Source organism: Macaca thibetana, chromosome 2 (assembly GCF_024542745.1).
Source record: "Macaca thibetana thibetana isolate TM-01 chromosome 2, ASM2454274v1, whole genome shotgun sequence".
NCBI lineage: Eukaryota > Metazoa > Chordata > Mammalia > Primates > Cercopithecidae > Macaca > Macaca thibetana.
Window position 1 is genome coordinate 144,930,054 of NC_065579.1, and position 27,484 is coordinate 144,957,537.

A 27,484-nucleotide genomic window follows, 5' to 3' on the forward strand; every position below is an offset into this window, starting at 1 on the left:
CGGCCTCCCAAAGTGCTGGGATTACAGGTGTGAGCTACCGTGCCTGGCCTAATCTTCCAGGTTTTTTAAGCTCTCAGGAACAAGTTTTTTTGTTTTGTTTTGTTTTGTTTTGTTTCCAGCATATCTAACCCAAGTAAAATTTATTTTAACTTTTTGATCTTTTAATTTTTTATTCTGGAATTTATCTAAATATTTTCTAAATAACATGCTTATGCCGCTAATTTTTTTTCTGTTTTGGATACCTCGACTTCCTTTAGTGAAAATGATCATTTAGCTTTCTTATTATCTTGTTCCTATCCATATCTTACTAAAATTTTAGTTATATTTCAATTTGCTGTTTATATTATGCCAATGTAAATATATTTACAACTTGAGCTTTGTAGTATAATATGATTACACTTCCCTTTTCATACACTTTTTTGCTGTCTCTGGAGTTAATTGCTTTAATTTTTGTTGTTTATAACTGTCATTGGGTTCTCTCCAAATTCTGAAAGAACTGTAAATCTTTCATTATTTTTTCTTTTTTTAAAATTTTATTGTTATCATTATTATTTTTTGAGATGGAGTCTCGCTCTGTTGCACAGGCTGGATGGCTCATTGCAACCTCCACCTCCTGGATTCAAGCTATTCTTCTGCCTCAGCCTCCCGAGTAGCTGGGATTACAGGTGCACACCACCATACCCATTAAATTTTGCATTTTTAGTGCAGACAAGGTTTCACCATGTTGGCCATGCTGGTCTCAAACTCCTGACCTCAGATGATCTGCCTGCATTGGCCTCCCAAAGTGGTGGGATTACAGGCGTGAGCCACCATGCCCGGCCTTATTTATATATATATATTTTTAGACAGGGTCTTGCTCTGTCACTCAGGCTGGAGTGCTGTAGCACAATCGCAGCTCACTACAGCCTTGACTCCCCACCCCCAACCTCCCACCCCGACCCCCAGTTTCAAGCGATCCTCCCAAAATCTCTCAATATTTTCAAAACCGCATTTAATCTTCTCAGTTTCAACTTTTCTTGGAGATACACTTCTGGAAGCTCTCACTTTTCCTCTACTCTGAATTGAATACTCTCTAAGAGTGTTGCACATCTTTTGTTCTGGGACTCCTTAATCTATTAATAAATAAGATTCTTTGGTTCCTTGATTTCATATCCTCTTTTTGGTTTATTCCTTTCTTTTCTTGAAACGTACTCTCTAGGAGCCTTATAGAATAAGGGTGCATTAAGATAATTTTTCAGAAATTATGCCCATTCCAAAATTTATTTTACCTTTATAATTTAATGGTAGTTTGACTGAGTACTGAGTTTTAGGTTGGAAATAAATTGCCCATGTAATTCTTGTATTGTTAGCATTTAACTTCTAGTATTGACAAAAAATCTGGTGCCATTCTGATTCTTGACCCTCTGGGTATCACCTGTTTTTCTCTCTAGCATTTCAAAAAAACTCTTCTCTTTTTGTCTGTTGTCCTGAAGTTGTACAATGATGGGCCTTGGTGTGCTTGGCAGCCCAAGACATAGGGACTCAGAAGTACTCAGAAGACTCAGAAGTACCCAGCCTTAGGAGTCTTTCAATCTGAAAAGTTTATGAGTCCTTTCGATCTGGAAAACTCAAAGACTGGATCTGGAAACATTGTTTTTTTTTTTTTTTTTTGTTTTTTTTTTTGAGACGGAGTCTCGCTGTGTCGCCCAGGCTGGAGTGCAGTGGCCGGATCTCAGCTCACTGCAAGCTCTGCCTCCCGGGTTTTTACGCCATTCTCCTGCCTCAGCCTCCCGAGTAGCCGGGACTACAGGCGCCCGCCACCTCGCCCGGCTAGTTTTTTGTATTTTTTAGTAGAGAGGGGGTTTCACCGTGTTAGCCAGGATGGTCTCGAACTCCTGACCTCGTGATCCGCCCGTCTCGGCCTCCCAAAGTGCTGGGATTACAGGCTTGAGCCACCGTGCCCGGCGAAACATTGGTTTTTAAAAATATCTTTCAATATTTTTATATTCTGTATTTTAAATTTTATTGTGTAATATTTTATTCATATAAATAAACATATAAGCTGTAACACACAGTAGTACACTACCTGTGAACCAGCCACACAACATAAGAATGGGAACATTACCATTGCCATGCTTTTGTAACTCTTTACAGTTCTCCTGTCCTAAATTATATATTACAGTACCTGGATTTCTAAAAGAAGAATTACTACAAATGTTTCTTGACACTAAACAACTATTGTTTAGTTTTGACTGCTTGGGGGCTTTGTAAAATGATACCATAGCTTATATAGTCTTTTAGGGCTTGCTTTTTAGGCAAAAATAGGTTTCTAAGATTGATCCATGTTATCACATATAGCTGTATTCGTATTATTTATTTAATTTCCTCCTCCACCTATATATATCTTTTTCTTAGTGGTTAACTCTCCTGACTTACTTTTAGTGGTTCCCCCCCCCCCCTCCCCCCCCCCCCCCTTATTCTTTCTTATTTTCTCTCTTTTGTTCTAATTTCTGGTAGATTTCCTTAAAGTTTATTTTCCAGTCCTTTCCCTAAATATTTTGTTTCTGGTATTATGTTTTTAATTTCCTGAGTGCTGCTTTTTCTTGTCTGTGAATGCTGCTTTTTTGTAGCATCCTTTTCTCGTTTTATATGTTTGTTTTCTTTTGTCTCTGAGGATATTTTCTTTTGCTTCTTGTAATGTGTCTGTCTCTTCTGAGTTTCTTCCCCACTAGGTGTTTTGGTTTCTGTCTTTTATGTTAAAGACTTTTCTTAAGTGTCTGGTCAACCATGGCTTCCTTTTCCTATTTGAGAGAGGCATTAAAATGGTATGGGAAACTCTGTGAGGACAGAGACTAGTTTATTGCAGGGCCCTTCAGTTATCAGTATCTATAGGTCTTTTCTTCAGTTTTCCCTGAGAAATTGTTCAAACCTTTGCCTTTGGAACTGGGTGCATGATGGTGGTGGTAATTAGTCTGGGTGCCTGTGTTGTATGAGATGAGGTGGAAGAGGACTGAAATTCTCGTCTGTTGGCTTAGTCTATCTGTCCTCAGAATGATGATCTGTTTTTCACCTTTTATAATTTTATTGGGATCTTTTATCTATTGCTGCCTCCTCTCCAATTCTCTTTGCCTGTGTGGGTTTATGCCTTTTATTATTCAATTTTAGTAGAGAGCCAAGATAAGTGTGTTCAACCCTCCACATTTAATCCATGCTTCCCAAACTGTATTAGAATAGAACTTTAAGGGGCTTTGATACAGGCTTGCCCACTAAACTCTTCTTTGTCCCTAAATAAATCACTAGGAATTTCACTTCTACTGATTTTAATCCAGGTTACTCATTTTCTTCAGCACATACACAGCCTTTTGAAATATAGGGAACTACTATTTTGAAGTAGAGAAAACAAAGACTAGAATCCATTTATTTCTAATTATAACAATGAAAAGCATATTTCTGGCTGGACTGGGTGGCCCACTCCTGTAATCCCAATACTTTGGGTGACTGAGACAGGAGGATTGCTTGAAGTTAGGAGTTTGAGACCAGACTAGGCCACATAGTGAAGCTCCATCTCTACAAAAAAACAATAAAAATAATAGCTGGGTGTGGTGGTCCCCTGTAGTCCCAGCCATTTGGGAGGCTGGGGTGAGAACTGCTTGAGCACAGGAGTTTAAGACTGTAGTGAGCTATGATCTCACCACTGCACTCCAGCCTGGGCCACAGAGTAAGACCCTGTTTCTTAAAACAAAAACAAAAACAAAACAAAACAAAAAACAATTATATAGCAAAATCACTTTGGTAGTTACTTTCTGTCTCAAATTCTGTTTACTCAATAACAAAACGTAAGTGTCATTTTCTTTTCATTGGCCTATAGTGTCATAGACAGAATAATCTTTTAAATGTGACCAGGTGCAATAGCTCACACCTGTAATCCCAGCACTTTTGGGAGGCCAAGGTGGGCAGATTGTTTCAGCCCAGGAGTTTGAGACCAGCCTGGGCGACATGGCAAAACCCTATCTCTACAAAAATACAAAAAAAATAGGCAGGCATGGTGACCTGTGCCCACAATCTCAGCTACTTGGGAGGATTGCCTGAGCCGAGGAGGTTGAGGCTACAGTGAACTGAGATTGTATCACTGTACTCCAAGCTGGGTGACAGAGCAACACCCTGTCTCAAAAAAAAAAAAAAAAAAGAAAGTGACTTTCGATATTAAGGCTTAGTCTTCTTAATTTTAATGTGGTGAAGGAAACCTGGATTAAGGTATATAACTCCAGCCTGGTTTTTAGTATGTCTTATATTTAACTATTACTTTGAACCATGTAAAATTGCCAATATTTGAGCAGTTTTGGCTCACAAAAGTGGTGATTTTATTTTTTTTTATTTTTATTTTTTTGAAACGGAGTCTGGCTCTGTCGCCCGGGCTGGAGTGCAGTGGCCGGATCTCAGCTCACTGCAAGCTCCGCCCCCCGGGTTTATGCCATTCTCCTGCCTCAGCCTCCCGAGTAGCTGGGACTACAGGCGCCCGCCGCCTCGCCCGGCTAGTTTTTTGTATTTTTTAGTAGAGACGGGGTTTCACCGTGTTCGCCAGGATGGTCTCGATCTCCTGACCTCGTGATCCGCCCGTCTCGGCCTCCCAAAGTGCTGGGATTACAGGCTTGAGCCACCGCGCCCGGCCAAAAGTGGTGATTTTATATGATGCACTATAATGAAGTACCATAACAGCTTAGTTAAAAGATTCTTCTGTCCAATATAGGAATTCATTCTGTAGCATTCTTGGAAACATTCCGGTAGGAGAAAAGGTAAGGTAAAATGGGGATTTTTCATATCAAGTAAGGGGGAGAGTTGAGGTCCCCACTGAATACAACTAGTAGGTCCTAGAGCTGCATTAGGGTTCCTGTGGTGTTCTATAAGCTCTATGCTACTGAGGCTGAAGGCTATAAATTCCTTGATGTGACAATTAGATACACAGTGCCCACAAATTTGAATACTACCACATACTCTCCAAATACCTGGCTGACAAGGTATGGACCTGTATAGGATTTCACCAAATTTCAATTTAGTCAAAATAGTATTAATTTTGTTTACTCTGTGTATAATTTTCATATGTGTTTCCTTAGGTTAGTAGTTGAACTTCAAAATGATAATAAAACTGTCCTGGGGTTTAAAACATTGTAAAAATAAAATATGCAACAACAGTAGCCAAAAGGGGTCGGGGAGGCCTAATGGAGGTAAATTGTTTTAAAGGCTTTGTATTATTTGGATTTGGCTAAGGTAGACTGTAAGTTAAGGATGTATGATGTAATTTGCAGGGTAACCACTCAAAGAATAGCACAAAAAATGTAACTATGTTATATCATCTTTCTTTTGGTTAGTATTTGCATGGTTAGTATTATATTTGGTTAGTATAATATTTGGTTATATTATATTTGGTTAGTATTATATTTTCCATCAGGTGAGTTAGCCTTTAAGGCAAGAAGTATTACCAAAGATAAAGAATGACATTTTATAAGGCTAAAATGGCCCTCTTAATAGGAAGACTTAACAATCCTAAACAACTTTCCCTTGTCGCTTGGTTTGCTAACCATTCATGTGGTCTTTGGGGCTTTTATTTTGACCAGTGTTCTCGTTTTTCACTGCTACAGATGTTTTTGTAGTCTATAAGAGAAGAGTTGATTTGTTTCTCTGATTAAGGTAATGTTCATGTTCAACCTGCTCTGGGCATTGCAAACAATTGCAAGGAATACCACTTGAGAGAACAAAACCTTAAGCAAACAATTATTTCATTTAGTGTTCTAATTATTTTAATGTCATTATTGTCCTTTTTAAGATGCTAAGTATGACAGATGGAATTTAGACGAGGACTAAGAAATTGATTATATTTTAAAATAATTTTTTAACATTGTGTGATTATGAGTAATAAGGTATTAAAAAGAAATCAAAAGAGTAGATATTTGTTCATTTAAAAGGATTCTTGGCAGTAAGCCTTTTGTGTTTGTGTGTTTTCTGGGTCTTTACAGCCTTGTATTGAGATGACAAAACTTTTCTGGAAAAAGTCATCTGTTAATTCTATGCCTAAATGCAAGAAAAGGAAAGCAAGGTTTAAGGAAACAAAATTAAAAGTGCCGAATCAAAGGGCATACATGAAGCTAGAAATGCAGTTAGTATCGCTTTTTTTATTGTAGTAAAAACGCATAACAAATGTACCATCTGAACCATATTGAAGTATACAGTGCTGTAGTGTTAAGTGTATTCATATTACTGTGAAACAGATTTCCAAAACTTTTTCATCTTTCAAGTCTAAAACTCTAAACCCATTAAATAGTAACTCTTCCTTTCCTTCTGCCCTCCCCTCACTCTCTGTTCTGCTTTCATTTCTTTGAGTTTCACTACTTTAGATACCTCATATAAATGGAATAATAAGGTATTTGTCTTTTTGTGATTGGCTTATTTCATTTAGCATAATGTCCTCAAGGTTCATTCATGTCGTTGCATGTAATAGGATTTCCTTTCTTTTTAAGGGTGAATAATATTTCATTTTGTGTGTTGAGAGGTAGGACCTTTAAGACATGATTATGTCATGAGGGCTCTGCCCTCGTGAATGGATTAATGACATTACCATGGGAGTGGGTTCCTGGTAAAAGAATTCAGCCCCCTTTCTCTCACACTTGTGCATGCTGTCTTGCCCTTATGTCTTTTGCCATGGGATGTTGCAGCAAGAAGTCCCTCATCAGTGGTGAGCCCATCAACCTTGGATTTCCCAATCTCCAGAACTGTGAATAAATTTCTTTTTAAATTACCCAGTCTTTGTGTTATAGCAACACAAAATGGACTAAAACAGAAGATTAGAGAGACTTTCCTCTTTGTACAGTTTTCTCAAATGTCAAGGTGGCATAAATTGGAATAGTGTGTCTTGAATCGCATTAGAGATTCCTCATGGTTGCTCTATGCTATGCCATGTAGGGAGAGATGGGCACAAACAGGTGTGCGACATGCCACAAGTTTTCCTCCTACTTTCACAGGAATACGGTCTTGGTTACAATGGCCTAGGTGCTATTGCTTCACAGCTGGTCTCTATAGTTTTGTTTTTTAAGAGATGGGGTTTCACTTTGTCACCCAGGCTGGAGTGCAGTGGCGCTATCATAGCTCACCATAACCTCAAATTTCTGGGGTCAAGCGATCCTCCTGCCTCAGCCTTCCAAGTAGCTGGGACTACAGTGGTCTCTATAGTTCTTACAGTGGTATTGTAGTTTACGTATTGTTTTAAACTCAATGTCTCTGGGGGAAAGAAGGCCTGTGTTTCCTAGTTCACCATCTTGATGATAGTATACTCTCAAGTATCACTTTTTGAAGTATAAATGTTGCCAGATAATTTATTTCTTTTTGTACAATGTGTAAATAAAAGGGAATCATAGGTGTAATATTTTGGACTTGAGTAAGACATTTGGTTTTGTCCTTTGTGAGGCCCATGTCTACAAACAGAAAAATTCAAAGCGTTGATAACCCAACTTGAGAGTTTATGCAAGAGTGTAGAAACAAGGTAATAGAATAGTTACATATTAATCCCAAGACTGTATATTGTCTTAAGGTTTTCCTGACATTCACAAATATTTATTAAATGTCTGCTCTGTGTAAGGCAGTGTACAGTTGAGATACATAAAAGTATAAGATGCAGTCCTTCAAAGTGCTAATTTTTTTTTTTTTTTTTTTTGAGACGGAGTCTCTCTCTGTCGCCCAGGCTGGAGTGCAGTGGCCGGATCTCAGCTCACTGCAAGCTCCGCCTCCCGGGTTCACGCCATTCTCCTGCCTCAGCCTCCTGAGTAGCTGGGACTACAGGCGCCCGCCACCTCGTCTGGCTAGTTTTTTGTATTTTTTTTTAGTAGAGACGGGGTTTCACCGTGTTAGCGAGGATGGTCTCGATCTCCTGACCTCGTGATCCGCCCGTCTCGGCCTCCCAAAGTGCTGGGATTACAGGCTTGAGCCACCGCACCCGGCCCAAAGTGCTAATTTTTAACTTGAAAGCTCTGATGCTGGAAACACTAACACTATTTGGTATGGGAGCCATATAGAACATATAAATGTACAAGAACTGTCACTGTATATGATCAATTGTCCAGAAACTGCTGTGAGTTAAGACGTAGAAACGACATGAAGTGGACTGATCTTGCTTCTAGAGAAAATGAATTTGGGCCGAATCTTGAGTGTAGGATCATATGTTAGCATCTACCCTGGAGAACAACTCACAAATGCAAAAACAGGCATGGGCCGAGTGCGGTGGTTCACGCCTGTAATCCCAGCACTTTGGGAGGCCAAGGTGGGTGGATCACAAGGTCAGGAGTTTGAGGCCAGCCTGGCCAACAAAATACAAAAATTAGCCAGGTGTGGTGCGTGCCTGTAATCCCAGCTACTCGGGAGGCTGAAGCAGAATTGCTTTAACCTGGGAGGCAGAGGTTGCAGTGACCTGAGATTGTGCCACTGCATTCCAGCCTGGGTGACAGAGCAAGACTCCATCTCAGGAAAACAAAAACAAAACAAAACAAAAAAACAGGTGTGTACTGGCAGAAATGTGGAAGTAACCTAAATGGTCATCAAGAGAATGGCTAAGTAAATTGTTCTGTTTATACTGTAGAGTACTGTGTGGCAGTTAAAATAATGTAGGATATATGTACTGACAAAAATTTCTGAGTAAATTGTTGAATTTTTTAAAAAGGGAGGTCATAGATAATATGGGTGGTATGATACTGGTTGGATTAAAAAAACCAAACTAGGCCAGGTGTGATGGCTCACACCTGAAATCCTAGCACTTTGGGAGGCTGTGGCAGGCAGATCACAAGATCAGAAGATTGAGACCATCCTGGCTAACACGGTAAAACCCCATCTCTACTAAAAATACAAAAAATCAGCCGGGCGTGGTGGCGGACACCTGTAGTCACAGCTGTTTGGGAGGCTGAGGCAGGAGAATGACTGAACCTGGGAGGCGGAGCTTGCAGTGAGCCGAGATCGCACCACTGCACTCCAGCCCTGGGCAACAGAGTGAGACTCCATCTCAAAAAAAATAAAATAAAATAAAAAAGAAAGTAGTGTGATATGTGTGGAGAGGGAAAATGTATCAGCACATGAAATACCTTGTAACTGTTTTAAGGATTTGATTTCATTTATATAATTTGCTACGTGTTCTTTGCAACATAGTGAAAAATAATCGTGTTGTCTGATGCTTAGTAGGCACATAATAAGTACTAATGGAATGAATGGTTGTATATTTAGAGAACCATGCTGAAAGGTTAAATAGCAAAATATGACTACTTGGAGAACAATGTTAAATTGTCAAGGACAGTGGTGTTATATGAATACTCAGATGGAGGGATATATAGAAAATGAGAAAAGCGACAGAAGGAACTTCAAGAGATTTTAAAAATAGCTTTGTCTAAAGATTAAAAATTAAAGTTCTAAGTAACTTCCTAGAAAGATTTACAAGACCACAATGAGATGCCATGACACTTCTACCAGAATGGATCCAATTTAAAAAAAATCAAGGTTGACAAGGATGTAGAGCAACTGGAACTTTCATACATTATTATAAGAGTGTAAATGTACAACCACAGTGAAAACCATTTAATAATACCTGCTAAAACATAAATCTTACTCTGTCCTTTAGAATTTCCTTTTCTAGGCTATATGTACCCAAGAAAAATATGCATATATGAGCTCCAAAACAATCTGTGGTAATTTTATACCTGATTTATAATAGAGAAAAAATAGATATAGCATAGATCCAAAAGTAGAATGGATAAATTGTGGCATTATTCATACACTATAAAGTAATAATAAAGAACTGTTACACACAACTACATGGTGGATAGATTGCAAAGACATGATGAGCAAAAGAAACCACACACAAGATTCCTTTATATGAAATCTGAGAACAAGCAAAGTTCATTTATGATAGAAGTCAGTTACAGTTACCTGTTGGAGAAACAGCAATGAAGACATTAGGAACCTTCTGGGGCAGCAAATATTCTATATCTTGATATGGACATAGATGTTTTATATCTATATATGTTTATGGCTATGAGTGTGTCTATATATAACAGTGAATGTGTTTATGTACATATATACACATATACACAAAATAAATTTGTGTATAGGTATGAAATTTCAAGACATCTTCACAGGGAATCTAACAGAAAATGTTTCTGAGACAGAGTCTCGCTCTGTTGCTCAGGCTGGAGTGCAGTGGCATGATCTTGGCTCATTGTAAGCTCTGCCTCCTGGGTTCACGCCATTCTGCCTCAGCCTCCTGAGCAGCTGGGACCACAGGCGCCTGCCACCACACCCGGCCAATTTTTTTGTATTTTTAGTAGAGATGAGGTTTCACGGTGTCAGCCAGGATGGTCTCGATCTCCTGATCTCGTGATCCGCCCACCTCGGCCTCCCAAAGTGCTGGGACTACAGGCGTGAGCCACCGTGCCCGGCCCCAGAAAATGTTTTTAAAGTAAGGATATGTTAGGAAAATTAGCATCTTGATTGTAACTTAGCTAAGAGAGGATAGAGGAGCATATGGAAATGCCATCTCTGAAAAATACCATTACAGAATAGGCAACAACCTTGTATGATCGGTTAGTTAGATACAAGGAACTGGGCCAAATAGCCTCTTAAAACTACTTTCTGCTCCTCTATTCTTACTGTCCGTTCCTCCTTTCATGCATTTACTGCAGGTAATGCATGATATGAATTTTTTTAGGAGAAAGAAAGGTGGAGCCCAAAACATTGCTAATATAGAAGGAATCAGGCTTAATTTAGCATGTTTCAAAGAGCCATGTCCAAGTCATCCAAATAAAGACCTTATTTGGCAATGTTAGCTGCCCTTTAAATCAACCCTTACAAGTTAAGGAATTGTATATGGTACTCAAATTTTTGATCACCAACATCTTTTAACTTCTTACTACTTAACAAATTCCTCTACTTTCATGGTTATTTATATTGACAGTCGCATGGGCTTTTGTAAATAACTATATAAATTACTTAAATCTGTTCTTCAGGTAGGTATGCTATCTATATTGTTATTTATTGTGGGATTGCCAAAGCAATCTCATTTAAGGGGCCTAAAATGCCACAGAAAACCCTAAAACTGGCAGCATTGTTGACTAAACATTTTGAAAATAGATTTCTTCTCTCCTTGCTTTAAATGTAGACAGTAACTAAAAGAATAGTAATTTCTGAGAGATTATTACTTTGCTATTTGTTAATGAACTATTCCCATTTGGGCAGTTTGTAGGAAAATAGTTAACAAATCTGCAATTTAGAAAGGAGAAATGACTGAATTTTGTTAACTATTTATGTTTCCATTTTATTAGTAAAAATCATTCTGAACACTTCTTTAGGCTGAAAGCAGGTTGCCTTGTTAGTAAGGGAAATTAAGTTTCACTTACCACTTGTTTCACACCCCTGTCTCCTTTCCTTTTTTTTTTTTTTTTTCCTTTTTTTGGATAGAAAGAATCTTTTAGCAATGATTTGGGATTCTAGTTGCTTATCAATCAGAAACACTGTGTGTTTAAGACAGTATGTCTTTCTGTAAGGCACTTCATTATTTCTGCATCAGTATTTCATGAATCCTTCCTACATTCCTAGGAGATGATTTCAGAGTACTGTTTCATTATCTGTATGAGAAAAATGGAGGTACTGGTACTCTCACCATTCCAAAACCAAAAAGGCGGCTGGGCACGGTGGCTCATGCCTGTAATCTCAGCACTTTGGGAGGCCGAGCGGGCGGATCACCTGAGGTCAGGAGTTCGAGACCAGCCTGGCCAACATGGTGAAACTCCGTCTCTACTAAAAATACAAAAAGTAGCCGGGCATGGTGGCAGGCGCCTGTAATCCCAGCTACTTGGGAGGCTGAGGCAGGAGAATTGCCTGAACCTGGGAGGCATTGAGCCGAGACCGTGCCATTGCACTCCAGCCTGGGGGCCAAGAGCGAGACTTCGTCTCAATAAAAAGAAACAAAAAAGAACACAAAAAGGCACACGACTCGGGTGCTCTGTCAACCTACTTTCCACTTGGAATTAAATTTTAATGAGTTAGCTTAAATATTAGGTTACATTGTGTTCTCTGAACCTTAGGTATGAAGGAGTCTTTACTTTTGGTTATAGTTGTTCATCTAAAAGCTTTTTAGCTTTGGAAGTTTACAGAAAGTACACTTAGATATGTTCAACCTTCTTTCTGCTTAAAGTTTTTAAGAGTAAAAGGTTTGTTTGTTTGTTTGTTTTGTTTTGAGACAGGGTCTCTCTCTCGCCCAGGCTGGAGTATAGTGGCATGATCTTGGCTCACTGCAGCTTCCGCCTCCCAGACTCAAGTGATCCTCCCACTCTAGCCCCCCAAGGAGCTGGGACGACAAGCCTGTGCCACCATGCCCAGCTAATTTTTTGTGTGTTTTTTGTAGAGACGGTGTTTTCACCATGTTGCCCAGGCTAGTCTTAAATTTCTGAGCTCAAGCAATCTGCCTGCCTTGGCCTCCCAAAGTGCAGGGATTACAGGTATAAGCACACATGCCCAGCCTGAATGTTTTATATATACATTTTGGTTAGGTAATTTTTTTTTTTGGAGACTTGGCAGCCTATTATTTGTCTGAATTTGATGCATCTTCTCTGCTCTTCCCGAGATACTATGAAATACGTGTGTTATTTTTTAGGTAAAATTTTAGATCCTATTTGGTGATAATTGGATACTGGTAGTGTATGATATGAGCATAGTTGAGAATAATCATTGCATAGAAACCTGTCTTTTCAAATTCATTTTTGTGTTTCTCACCTGAAGAAAAAAATTACAAACACTACATGATTTCCTCATAATAATATTGACGTTTTATTTATTTTTTATTTTTAGAGATAGGGTCTCACTGTCTTGCCCAGGCTGGAGCATCATGCCTCATCACACCATCAAATTCCTGGACTCAGGCAATCCTGCCACCTCAGTCTCCCAAGTAGTTAGGACTCCTGAGTAGTAGTTAGGTAGCACATGTTACCAAACCTAGCTAATTTTTTTATTCTTATTTTTTGTAGAGACAGGGTCTAGCTTTGTTGCCCAGGCTGGTCTTGAACTCCTGGTGTCAAGTGATTCTCCTGCCTTAGCCTCCCAAAGCATTGGGATTACAGGTATGAGCCACTGAACCTGGCCATATTGAGGTTTTAGAGAGAGAAATTACTACTTATTTGAAGAGTTGGGATACTACAGTAGTCTCCCCTTATCTACAGGAGATATGTTCCATGACCTCAGTGGATGCCTGAAACTGAAGATAGTACTGAACCCTATATATACAGTCACATGTCATTTAACAATGGGATACCTTCTGAGAAATGCGTTGTTAGGTGATTTCATAATTGTGAGAACATCATAGAGTGTCCTTACATAAACCTAGATAGCATAACCTCCTACACACCTTGGCTATATGGTATAGCCTGTTGCTTCTAGGCTGCAAACCTATATAGCGTGTTACTGTACTAAATACTTTAGACAGTTTTAATACAATGGTATGTATTAGTGTATCTAAACATAGAAAAGGTACAATAAAAATGCAGTGTTATAATCTTATGGGACCACTGTCATATATGTGGCTCGTTGTTAACTGAAATGTCATGTGGGTTACGACTGTAGTGTGTTTTTTCCTATACACATATATCTGTGATAAAGTTTAACTCAGAAATTAGGCATAGTAAGATGTTAACAGTAACAATAAAATAGAACAATTACAACAATAGGCCAGCACCACTCCTCTTGTACTTTGTGACCATTATTAAGTAAAATAAGGGTTATTTGAATGCAACACTACCATACTGCAACAGTGGATCTGATGACCAAATCACTTACTCAGTGACTAGCGGGTGGGAGCCAGGGCTGGGTATGCTGGACAAAGGGATGATTCACATCCCAGGTAGGATGGCATGAGGTTTTGTCATGCTACTTAGAAGGGCATGCAATTTTAAACTTCTGAATGGTTTGTTTCTGGAATTTTCCATGTAAATATTTTTGGATTGCAGTTGACTGTGGGAACAAACTGTAGGTAAGGGAGGACTGTTGTAATACAAATTTTATAGGGTTGTTTTGAGAAATCAATAGGATAGTAAATGTGAACTGCCTAACATAGTGACTGCACATAGTAGGTTCATTCCAACAAAGGCTTTAAATGTAGCATGTGATGTAATTTTGCTCACAGGAAATTGAGAGACACTGGAACGGGAAAAAAAATGTGTGTGTGTGTGTGTGTGTGTGTGTGTGTGTGTGTGTATGAATGAGTTCTGCCCTAATTAGTACAAAATTCATTCAGAAGTAATGAACAATTCCAAGAGGAGCACACAGACTGGGAAGTTTCATTAACTGAAACGTTATCCTCACAGTGGTTGTCTGGAAACAGACCCAAACAGGAAGAGTGTCAAAGATGGGAATATTTTTATCTTTGGAACTGCTCTTATGGTTATTTTTCATACCTCTTTACCTGCATTGATTCACTCTAAGCTGTTCCTTTTGTTTGTTTTGTGTGTAGATTTTAAAAAATTATTCCAACAAGAGAAGGCAATTACCTCAGGAGGCCACTTTAATGTGTTTAACTTTGGCACAAGTTGAAGTCACCGTCGGAGTATGCCTCTCTGCACCTGACATTCCTTCCTGAGGCAGGACCCCTCCCTGTGAATAAGAGGAAAGGCTTGGCCAATTATGCTAGACAAAGCCGCACAGCTGCTGAGCCCAGCTGGGAGGAGTTTCCTTCTTGAGCAGGGAGCTGGTACAGTCAGGGGCTTGCTTTTCACCACCTCCTTTTTTTCACACTGCTTCACCTTAAAGGATTACCTAAGGTGGAGGTAGAGAAGAGGGTGTTGCTATCTGCAGTGGACAGTCTCCGCCGCCCAGAGGGCTGAAGAGGGGAGGAATTGGTGCAGTTGCCCATCTCCTACTTGGAGCAGATGCTGTCTGACCCCAGCGTACCACTCTTCCTCCCACAGGGACCGGAACACCAGGTCTCTCCCCTGGAGTTTCAGGTAACACCACAGCGGCATCCTCGCCTACTGGTCTGGTGGAAAGGGAAGGGGTGGTCCTTGTGTCTGGACCCCTCACAGCTGACTCACAGGAAGTGCTGGAAGAGTTTGGCACTGGGCGCAGCAGCTTCAGGATTACTGCCCCACCCACCCTGCCCTCTCCCACGTAGGTTTTGCAGTATCTCTTGATAGAACAATGAAGGCTTTCCAAGTTTGCTAAGACTCCCAGGGAAATTCTTTGCACTTCTCTGGCAGTCTTCAAAATGTTCTGCCACCGACTTTCCCAAGAAGCTGTTATTTAAAAAACCCTTCGTGGATTTCTTTGTCTGAAGATCCTCTGGGTGATCATGGTTCAGCGCTTTAGCCTCAGGAGGCAGCTATCAAAGGTGGGTTGGTAGTTTTGTATGTTTGTGGAGGGGAAACTCTCACTTGCTTCAGCATGGTTCCTTTTTCTCTGGAACTGTTCTGTCAAGCCTGCCGTCCTCCAGCGCTAAGGAGGGGCTGGGAGAGGAAGCGCTGCCTTTTGTTCTTTTATCTGACAGGCACAAAGCTTGAAGGCTGACTGCACTGGCAGCCCCAGATTGTGTTCCCCTAAAACTGCAGCTGTCATCTGAATTTGGGCAAAGTCGTAGTTTGCTCCTGAGATAGAATTTCCAGAAGGGTGTGTGTGAAAGAGATAATTGTGGGTTGAAAGTGTGTATTTAATTAGCAATTAATCTAGCAGCTTGTAGACCAAGAGGAGAAAGCCTTCTCTGTGGAATCAGTGCTTTCATACATTTCACTATTAAACTGAGAAAAACTACCACAGAATAGTTCAACGAGCAAGACTTGCATTAAAATGTTAAAATGAGTGGTTGTGTTGAGAAACTTGAATACTTAATGAAGTATATGAAAAGCAGTTACAGAGAGGCTCACAAAGCAGTTTTTACAGAGTTCTGACTGAAAAGCAGGTTCCATGTGTGCAGCTTGTGGGGAAAAGTTTTTTTTAACCTGAGAATATCGTAAAATAGTAAAAAGGTGAAGCACTCATTTAAGAGGGGATGGTGAATTATGAAATCCACTCTGCCTGTAGCCAGCCCTCCTTGACCCAGTCATTGAGTTTAGTGCAGAAACTAATGTGGAAAGAGGTGTGGTAAGAGTTGAGCTTTATTTAAAAACCCATTGTGTTCTTTAAAAGCTCCATTTAAAAAATGTAGCAGTTGGTGACTCAGTTGTGTCACAGTTCATTCCCTGAATACAGAAGCTTAAACAAATAGTAAATCAGTAGGCATTCTTCACTGCCTTGGCTGTTAATCAGAATTGTTAAATCCTGAAATGTGTTGTGATCTTAAGGGAAAACCTTTACTTCCCTCACAGGTGACCCTAGTGTAGAGTGTGTGCACTGATGCAGAAATGAGCAAAGTACTTGCTTCCATCCCTGTGTCAAATATGCATAGCTTTTCTTGGGACCTCTCAGCCTAATGGGATTTTTAGGAGTATTAAAATATATTTAACTTGCTTCCTTCCTCCCTGCTCCATGGTGTTTTGTGTGTGTGTGTGTGTGTGTGTGTGTGTGTTTGAAGGCCTCCACATTTCTCTTACACAATAAAAAGAATCATTTTTGTTGCTCTTTCAATGTCCTCCAGTGCTTGTATTTTCATATATATAGTACATTTAAAAAGCAGATGGGTAGATTATCAGGGCAGTGACATTCCTGCACAAGAGTGTCTGATAGTTGAGAGCCAGGTGATAATTTTCTAATTAGAATTAACTGTATTATGGGTATTTTGCTGCCAATACGTCTCTTCCAATTATTTTTCAAACTTTACCCTGTTCACTCTATACTATGTATATGACTGATTTTCAAAAAGTACACTTTTGAAGGAATGGGATGCATCCTTTCTTTAGGTACATTACATAAAAACACTCAAAGATGTAGCCTTTTTTTTTTCATTCCTTTTACTTTTATTTTATTGCTCACTTTTATTTATTGCTCATTTTAATGTGATTTATGGATCCTGTGATGGATGATCTAGACCAAATGTAAAGAAATTTGTTGTCTATCAAATTTGTTGTTCTATCAGAGTAATGAACTGAAAAAATATCTTTAATTATTTCAGTCTGGAAGGCACTTAAATATGAAGGAGAAACTGAATAGTTATGTTAGTGAATTTAAAAACAAACAAACTCAGCAAATGGATCAGTGTAGCCAACATGGTGAAACCTCATCTCTACTAAAAATGCAAAAATAAACCGGGCATGGTGGTGTATGCCTGTGGTCCCAGCTACTTGGGAGGCCGATGCAGGAGAATCACTTGAACCTGGGAGGCAGAGGCTGCAGTGAGCTGAGATCGTGCCACTGCACTCCAGCCTGGGCAACAGAGCGAGACTCTGTCTTTAAAAAAAAAAAAGAGAAAGAAATTCAGCAAATGCATCGTGCCTCTGTATTTGTCTTTTCAGCTAAATTAATAGGTTACCTGAGAGCCGGGGACCTGCCATACCCCAGTTTCTGGTATTTCTGGCACACATTGAACACTCAAAATGAAATTGTTTATATATATATATATATACACACACACACACACACAGTTGAACAGCAGCAATTTCAGATATTTCTGACTTTAGTAACAAGTATTTTTGCCAATATGTAATTTTCCAGAAGAATAGTCTTAAGATCTGAGTTTTAAAAACAATTTCCTATTTTAACAAAAGGAAATACTGATGTGACCATCTTTAAATTTCTTTAATTTGTCTTGGAAAATGTCTGAAAGAAGATAGAAATGTTTGCAGTAATTTTAAGCCTGATATCCACTTTAGATGCTTTTTATGTTAAGGTTGATAGTCATGCTTACTTACACTGGATATTTTCCTTAGAATATTCAACTGATTGTTGTAGGCTGATAGATGTTAACATCTGAGTTAAGAAAAAAGGAAGTAAATTAAGATTTAGGTGAAGTAAAAAGCATTCCATTTTAAGAAAGATGCTCACCTATTCTCTTTGACTGGATCTCAGTTAGGTGACTCACAGAAAAGTTCTCAATTTTCCTTGGCATTTTAGATCATTTTCTGCCTTTGTAGTTACCTTTCATGTGACTTCAAAAATACTCATTAAGGAAACCTTTTTCTTCCTGCCCCATGTCTCCTGCGTGAGCCATCCAAAATAGTCTAGAACCTGTCAATGTGGATATTTCATTTAATTCTTTTAAATGATTCTTGAGTTAGATAGTATCAGCTTGTTTTTTATCATTAAAAGAAACTGAGTTTCAGAGAAGTTAAGTCATTTGGACAAGATCAACAGGAAGTAGAGTCAAACGTGGGTCTAACAAGCAAACCCATTCTGTTTCCCCACACCAACTGCCTCCCTAAATTTCTGGCGTGTCTGGCCCGGCGCGGTGGCTGACGCCTGTAATCCCTACGCCTGTAATCCCTGCACTTTGGGTGGCCGAGGCAGGTGGATCACGAGGTCAGGAGATCGAGACCATCCTGGCTAATATGGTGAAACCCTGGCTCTACTAAAAATACAAAAAATTAGCCGGGCGTGGTGGCAGGCGCCTGTAGTCCCAGCTACGTGGGGGGCTGAGGCAGGAGAATGGCGTGAACCTGGGAGGCAAAGCTTGCAATGAGCCAAGATTGCGCCACTGCACTCCAGCCTGGGCGACAGAGCGAGACTCTGTCTCAAAAAAAAAAAAAATTTCTGGCGTGTCAATCATTCTCACTATCATGGTCTCTGATGTTTCTCTATGTTTATCTATGATAGAAAACAATAAATAAACTTGTGTAACTTGGGTAACTTCCTTAGAGCAGCCCTTTCTCTATAGAGCTGAAGTATAGAGTTTGAACTTAGCAGTCAAACTTGATAAAATATTTCCCATAATTAAATTTGTTTTCTTTGGCCAGAGAAGTAGTGATTTGAATAAGATCATTGATTTAATAAAGCCATATTAAATATGGAGTAATTAGATGTAAGTTGAAACTTACCTGCATGCAGTTGTGAAACTTTGCACTGCCTTTTAAAGAACTTCTATTAAGGAGAAAAATTTACTCTTGAGTTTCTATAATAATGTTTAAGGATGAAATACAGTGAGTTAGACATTCTTTAGAAAGTCCTTCTTAAATTACTCTGGACTGCACTCTGATCAGAGGAATCTGTTTCCCAAAATCTTTTATGGGTAGCAGAAAATCAGTTTTTTCTAAAGTATGATAAAGGGTAGGAGAGCTTTGAGAAAAATTGTAAATATTATTTCAGTAAAATATTATACCCTTTTATTTTACTTTTGAATGGTATTTTCACAGTTCAAAATTTTAAATTACATAACTGAAATCTCAGCTTCTGGCTGTGTCATTTCGTGTAGTTCATACCCCTATCTCTGTAGGTAACCAGTTTCTTATTTATCCCAGTGTTTGTGCATATGAAGCAAACATGAACATTTATTTTCTGAACTTTCTAACATGAAAGATAAATGCCATACAGATTGTTCTAAGATAATAACTCGAACTTGAATTGTCCAGATATGGATCTGAATAGTTAGCTCAGTTTAGAGTTCACGTTTATTTTCACGTTTTCTTGCAAGACTTACTTTAGGATAGAGGTAGCCTCACAGCACCCACTTTCTATATTAAAGATCATTGAAATAACAGTAAATCAGTGATGATTCTTTTTCAGTCATACCTTATTTTCTTCCTGTTCTATTTGAGAGCTTTCTTTTGCTGTCTTTACATTTTTCATATGGTGAAAAAACATGAAGGTAAAAATCCTACCAGTATGTCTCGGGTTGGCCTGTGAAGAGATTAATAGCTGAGAAATAGGTTTGTGGCCTCTTTTCCCAGTTCTGTTGATTTTTTTTTTTTTTTTTTTTTTTTTCTTTTTGAGACGGAGTCTTGCTCTGTCACCCAGGCTGGAGTGCAGTGGCCGGATCTCAGCTCACTGCAAGCTCCGCCTCCAGGGTTTACGCCATTCTCCTGCCTCAGCCTCCCGCGTAGCTGGGACTACAGGCGCCCGCCACCTCGCCCGGCTAGTTTTTTGTATTTTTTAGTAGAGACGGGGTTTCACCGTGTTAACCAGGATGGTCTCGATCTCCCGACCTCGTGATCCGCCCGTCTCGGCCTCCCAAAGTGCTGGGATTACAGGCTTGAGCCACATTGAAATTATTTAATCCAGACTTATAAAGCAGTTGGAAATATTTTAGTCTAAAAATGCTACCCTTGGCCAGGCGCGGTGGCTCAAGCCTGTAATCCCAGCACTTTGGGAGGCCGAGACGGGCGGATCACGAGGTCGGGAGATCGAGACCATCCTGGTTAACACGGTGAAACCCCGTCTCTACTAAAAAATACAAAAAACTAGCCGGGCGAGGTGGCGGGTGCCTGTAGTCCCAGCTACTCGGGAGGCTGAGGCAGGAGAATGGCGTGAACCCGGGAGGCGGAGCTTGCAGTGAGCCGAGATCTGGCCATTGCACTCCAGCCTGGGTGACACAGCAAGACTCCGTCTCAAAAAAAAAAAAAAAAAAAAAAAAATGCTACCCTTGCCATTTCCACATCTCATAGTGTCCTGTCACTTGGTAACAGTTTGTTATCAATAAAAGAAAATTAAGAAGTGGAGAGCCGGGTGCGGTGACTCACGCCAGTAATCCCAGCATTTTGGGAGGCCGAGGCGGGCGGATCACGAGGTGAGGAGATCGAGACCATCCTGTCTTAACACGGTGAAACCCCGTCTCTACTAAAAATACAAAAAATTAGCTGGGCGTGGTTGCAGGCGCCTGTAGTCCCAGCTACTCAGGAGGCTGAGGCAGGAGAATGGCCTGAACCCGGGAGGCAGATCTTGCAGTGAGCCAAGATCGCTCCACTGCACTCCAGCCTGGGCGACAGAGCGAGACTCCGTCTCAAAAAAAAAAAGAAGTGGAGAAATGTTGGTTAGAATTTGAATTTTTAATAAAACCTGTTGTTTTTTTCAGAAGTAGTTTTCTTTGAATTTCTACCTGATTTCTTTTGGGTTTATGGTCTATGATACATGACTGACTTAATCTTTCTGTGAATATCTTTTTAAAAGTAAATAGGGATCTTTTATTTCCATCTTGAGTAGGTTAATTAGGGTTGTTTAAAAGTATTTTGATGACTAAAATGGTAAATTTTATGTATATTTTACCACCGTTTTTAAAAGGTATGTTGAACCCTCTTAATGATAAGCACTAGGTGGGTACGGTGAAGTAGTATAGTATTATATGTAATTAACAGTCCCGAATGCATAGGTAAGAGTCACTACTGGACGCATGTTTTCAAATAATGGAAGGACATACCTCTCCTTCTTATGCTTTTTATGTAGTTAATTTTCTCTAAGTTACTCTAGACATTGACAAACTTCATACTTGGAAATGTAATATTTTGCATTTCTATTTTACCAACAGTTAAATGTAGTATCTCCTTGTTAATCATTAACCCACTTTTAGGAGGCTTAAATCAGGTAGCATTGTAATTGCTACTATGCATATGTCTATCTGCTTTCTAGAACTTGAATACTCAAATGTCCAACATTATAGGAGATCAAACATTTTGGTATTTTACAAAGCCAGAATAGGAAGATTGATGGTGTTCTTCTGTTACATGAAATAAGACCCCAGTAAGATCAATGTTGTGTATTGTTGACGTAATGGGAATGGATAAGGAATAGAGAATGACCTCCTTATTCAAATACTTTGGGAAATAATAGGCTAAAAATAGAGAAACTAATTTAGAAATATGTATAATTCTGAAATGCTTTCATGATAGTGATGCCAGTTTAAATTTAAAAAATAGCAACAGTAATAAATTGTTAACCGTGTAGACCTGAGAGAGCAAAATATGCTACCCAGAGGAGATAGTTAAGTCTCCTTGGAAGTGTGCTAGTTTTTTATTTTTTAAGTACACAGCTATCCGTTGGTTTGATTTGAGTATTATTTTAAAAAGAAATGTGACTGTTCTTTAAAATTACTTTAGAATATATGCACATATACTTTTCCCCTTCCTTTTGTGTGTATATAGGTAACAGTGACTGCCTTTGTGAGGAAGAGTTGGAGACATAGGTGGATGGGAGGGAGACTTGCTTTTTAAAACTCTTTACCAGGTGCATTCATTTCCTTAAATAATAGCCCTAGTTCAAATGTGTTACAAGTTCATAATGTGGAAGTAAATTTCAGACTTGTTATTCTTCAATGAAAACCATTGCCAATAGTTTTCTTAAAGTTTAGTAGTTGAAAGTAATCTCCTGGGTTGGAACTTTCTCCTAACCATCTGTGTTAATCATAGGTTGAAGATAAACTTTGTAAGTAACACATAAGTTTGTAGTATAGAATCATTAACACTTAAAAAACTTGTTTAAATGAATCTCTTTTGGATAAATTAAGCATACTATTCTGAAAGTATATTTTGGGAATCATTGATAAAGGCAGGAACACATTTTACTCGTTATGCCAAATTGCTTGTAATAATAATGTGAAATATTCTTTTTTTTTTTTTTTTAATCATTTTGGCTTACATTAGACTATGAGGAGAAGAATTTGTTATCTTGGATACCCGGAGGTTAGTTAGGACTTAGCCTCTGCATTCATTATATACAAGGAATTGTAACAAAATCCTACTGAAAAATATGTTTAATAAGAAGAAAATAATGGACATGCAACTTCCCTTGCGGTAGCACAGAAAATCTTTCTTAAATTTCAGTCTGTTCCATCATCTAGGTTGTAAGAAATAAATCACTTTGCCCTTCTTTACTGGAAATTTAGTGTGAGAAGAATCCATCTTAAACCCAAAGGTGGCATGTATTAAACAAAAAATTTCGTAGCTTTCCTTTTCACTTAATAAAATTTATTCCAAAGGTTTTCGTCATTGAAATTAAGTAAATCATAGCTATGTGACTTTGGTAAGTCATTTCACCTCTCTGAAGGTTTCTCCTCATGTGAAAAGCATTATCTAGGATCCTTTTGTGATATAAAACACATGGTGATTTCTTATGTGCTACCAGAGTATATTCCCAAGAAAAATGACTTTTGATAGCAAATATGTTAGAAAACACCCAATTTTATACCAGGAGGAATCTAATTTTATATAGCTGTTCTTGGCAAAAGTAAATAAATTCATGACTTTAATGAATGGGCTTAGACTTTTAGTTTCTAGCCAGGTCTGGATAATTCCAATTTGAGAATAGCAAGAAAACTTACCGAGTTAATCATACACTTACTTGAGAAGTTGTAGATTTCTTCTACCTCATACTATTAGGAGAAAATACGAAATTTTGTGAAAACAGACATTCCTTGAAATGGAAATTTACCTCATACAAAATGGATTTCTCTTCATTTTATGATATATTGGAACTCGAGTACCTTTTCTTAGACAAAGTATGCTGTTACAACTCTTACGGGAAAGTTCATCGTAACTGGGGAGATAAGACAGTTAAAATGCCAACATGAGCTATTAATTTTTGTGAAATTAATGGTGAATAGATATATATTTAGAAGAGGGAAGGAGCTCTTCCTTTGAATCTGAGGTGGACTTGAAAAGTCCAATAGAGGAAATAGGATTTCAGCTGGACCTAGAGGATTTGGATCAGTGGTTCCCAAGACTCCTTCCCCTGTCACCCCCAGCATATCTCAAGAATATGACTTAGGCTCAAAGTAGTGATCATTTGGGAGGGGTTTTGAAAAGCCCCTCACCAGTCTGGTGCATACTCCTGGAGGAATTCCTTCATATGCAAATCACTGAAAACAGATGAAGGACAGGAGGAAAATATTGCAGGAAGGGAGCAACATCACTAGATAAGATTTTGTTTCAAGATACTAAACATACCATGTTTAGTATCTGTTCTTTTTAAGGAGTTCTGACATGGCCGGGTACGGCGGCTAACACTTGTAATCCCAGCACTTTGGGAGGCCGAGGCAGGTAAATCACTTGAGGCCAGGAATTCGAGACCAGGCTGGCCAACCTGGCAAAACCCTATCTCTACTAAAAATATAAAAATTAGCCAGGCATGCTGGCACACACCTGTAATGTAATCCCAGCTGTTTGGGTGGTTGTGGCATGAGATTCGCTTGAACCTAGAAGGTGAACATTGCAGTAAGCCAACATCGCACCACTGTACTCCATCCTGGGTGACAAAGCAAGACTCTGTCTTTAAAAAAAAAAAAAAAAAAAAAAAGGGGGTAGTTCTAACATCAACATCCTTTCGAAATCTAATCTTCTAAGAGTAAATTTACATTTTCTCTGGGATATTTAAGGTAATGGGGTTGGTAAACTAAATGTCTTCTGTGGAGGGAATAGAGGGGTAAATCTAGGAAACTCTCTTCTAAGTAATATATGTAGGTTGCTTAATATTATCAATTAATATATGGAACTGTAGCTGGAAAACCTTAATAAACTTGTCTAACATTCTTTTACTGTCTTCTAATTATTTGAAGATCATAGATCTACACGGTATAAACAACACCTGAGTATAACTACTCCATTGTGTGTGTGTGTATGTATTGAGACTTAGGAAACTAGACATAAAGGCTGATCTCAATTAGCATATTCTCTTTGGGTACCACTGGAATCTGACCCAGTCTATTCAGTATCTAGTGGTGAATGATTATTTGAGTTTGAGCCTTATGAAATGCTCTTGATCACTGTATTTAGATAACGCCCAACCATTGGGACTTCAATAAATTTTAAAGCATACAATATACATTCTATGTATATTCTAACTTGGAGAAAACTTGGAACATGGTAATTGGGGATCATGAGTTATGTATAAAGACGAACATTTACTTCGTTTATTACTGTTTTTCACTCACACTACTCTAGCTACATCCAATTTCTTGCTGTATTTCAGACATACTACAGCTCTGCTGCAGGTCCTTTGCATGAACATCCTTGTTGATCTTGAAGCCCCAGTGGTTGGGTGTTATCTAAATACAGTTATCAACTTGTTCTCTCCTGTACCTGGAAAACTTTTCCTCCAAATATTTGCATTGGATTACTTTCCCACTTTCTTGAGGTCTCAGCTGAAATGTCACCTTTTCTGGAGGCTTACACTGACTGTTTAGTTTTTTTTAAAAGAGATGAGGGTCTCACTTTGTCACCCAGGCTGGAGTGCAGTGGCGTGATCAGAGCTTACTGCAGCCTCAAACTCCTAGGCTGAAGGGGATCACTAAAGGCTCAGGTAATCTCCCTCAGCCTCCTAGGTGTTGGTACTACAGGCATGCACCACCGTGCCTGGGTAATTTTTAAATTTCTTGTAGAGACAGGATCTCACTGTGTTGCCCAGGATGATCTCAAACTCATGGCCTCAAATTTCTACCTCATCCTCCCAAAGTGCTGGGATTACAAGTGTGAACCACCATGACTAGTTGACTGTCCTTTTTTATTATGAAATAGTGAAACCACTCCCTCCACACACTCTTCTCCCCACCCCCCACCATGTATTTATCATTATCTGACATACTATATATTTTTATTACTTTTTTTTGCCTGTACCTTACCCCAATATGAACCTTATGACAAGGACTTTTTTCTGTTTTAATTCACTTCTATATCCAGGAACATAGAATAATGTCTGGTACTTGGTGGGTGCTGAAAAAAAAAAATTATTTCATGAATGAATTTGAGTATAAGGAATAATCAAAACTTTGCTTGTCTCCTTTTCTTCTTTTTCCCATCTCTTCCCATACTACCACTCCGTCTTCACCCCAGGCTACGTCTAATCCAGTTTTCATTCTACTGCAGAGTGATACCATGTTTGATAAGGCTTGACACATCGAAGATACCAAATGTTTGTTGAATCTTCAGAAAGATATGCAAATATTGCAGTCTCTGCCAATATTATCTTCTTCCCGAGCTATCAGACAAGTCTGAATATCAGAAATGGCAATAAATTATCAGCTTACTTCTTGAATAACATGTATCCACATTTCTAACTTCATCTTTTTGGTGTGATGAAAAGATTTCAAAGTAGAAGAGTTCTTCTATTCTAACTTTAGACAAACCACTTAATTTCTCTGTGCTTTAGTTCCTGAATTTTACAATGGCTTAATGGTTATTTACCCTACTGCCTCATAGAAGCAAATGAAACGATGTGAATATGCTTGGAATGGTATTTAAAATTCGTAAGTATAAAGTAATATTCCAGACCACATTTTGCAACTATCAAATACTTAAAACAGGCCCTGAAGGCAACTTTCAGTCCTTTTGTTTTTTTTCTATTTTGGTGCTTGTTGGAAAATAGATCTCCCTATTTTATAGATGAAGGTCTTTATCAGGAGGTGATAATCTACCACATTTAATAAGGGGTATATCATGTGAAAAAAAATGATCACAAAGTAAATGCTAAAACTGTACTGACTATTGGAAAGTTTTCTGTGTTCTAACTACATATTTCCTTGACCTTGAGATTTAGGAAATTGTATCTTTGTGGATTTTTATCATTTAGACTCCTGCATAAACATCAGTATTTGGAAATACCCTAATGAAATTTCCCATCTCTATTCAATGAACAAGTACATTTAGATATTTAGATATATAGAGACTAAGAGGGATCTCATACCTTTCTGAATCTAGCTAAAGAGGGTATAAAAGGAATCATATGTCATCCGTCTGAAGAGAGTAGTGACACAATACTTGAGCTGTCCCTGGGTCTGACATACCTAACCCAGCTGTTATAGTAACAATAAAAACATATATCTGTTTGGCTTTGTAAAGTTTTGAATTTATATTTTGTGACTTCGGGAATCACATTGCCTGTTATTCAAATTAAGTCAAAAGGCTACTGTAAAATAGCTTTTCTTAAGGGATGCAGTCTATATGAAAGTCCCCATTCTGGTTTCTAAATTTGCTGAGTGTTTAAACAATATTTCATCTTCTGCCATTAAAGTTGTTAGAAATAGTGCTTTTGCTGATAAATGGAAGATTCTGTTAGCTTCCAAATATTTTCTGTGTCTATTTCCAAATAAAACAAAAAAGGAAATAACATACCGCAGTTCATATGGTAATCAAATGGTACTCAGCAACCACCTGAAAAGTCATAGAAAAGATGATGGCACACATTCTCAGGAGATGCCCTTCTCTCATTCCTCCAACCCCTTCTACTCCAGTAAAAGTAATTCCCTGTAAGAGTCAAAAGAGGAGTAAGCATTGAGAAAGATTGTTCTATCTGTTAGTACTGTTCTAATTCTATAGCTTTGAAGACTGTAAAATATATATTAATATCACTTTGGTACTGTTGTTGGTCATTTCACCCATACTACTCCCCCAAATATACTTTTGCCAAGGTGTTCAGTATTTCCTTATTGCTAAATCCAGTTTTCAATTCTTAGTTGTAATCTTAGTTTTCAGCAACCTTTTACATGTTGATCTTTCCTTCCTCGGTGAAACGTTTATTTGCTTGCCTTCCAGGATACTATACACCTCACTATCACTAGTCACTCAATCTCAGTCTCCTTTCCTGGTTCCTCATTATCATCCTATCCTTTGAATTAATATTGCTGTGGCCTAGGCTCAGTTCAATTTACTGCTTTCTT

The 27,484-nt window shown here is 38.6% G+C and overlaps 1 protein-coding gene across 7 annotated transcripts in view; it reads left to right on the forward strand.

The window, feature by feature from the left end:
* The window catches only part of TMCC1 (transmembrane and coiled-coil domain family 1), a 255,494-nt gene that overhangs the window by 89,517 nt on the left and 138,493 nt on the right, over nt 1–27,484 (forward strand). Inside the window, exon 1 of one of the 7 annotated variants that reach the window (XM_050781656.1) lies at nt 7,874–14,993. The exons of the other annotated variants lie outside the window; for them this stretch is intronic. Within the exon in view, the coding sequence (XP_050637613.1) occupies nt 14,919–14,993 (75 nt within the window). The 5' untranslated portion in view covers nt 7,874–14,918. Of the gene's footprint in view, nt 1–7,873; nt 14,994–27,484 lie in introns of those variants that run through there. 7 annotated transcript variants of the gene reach the window in all.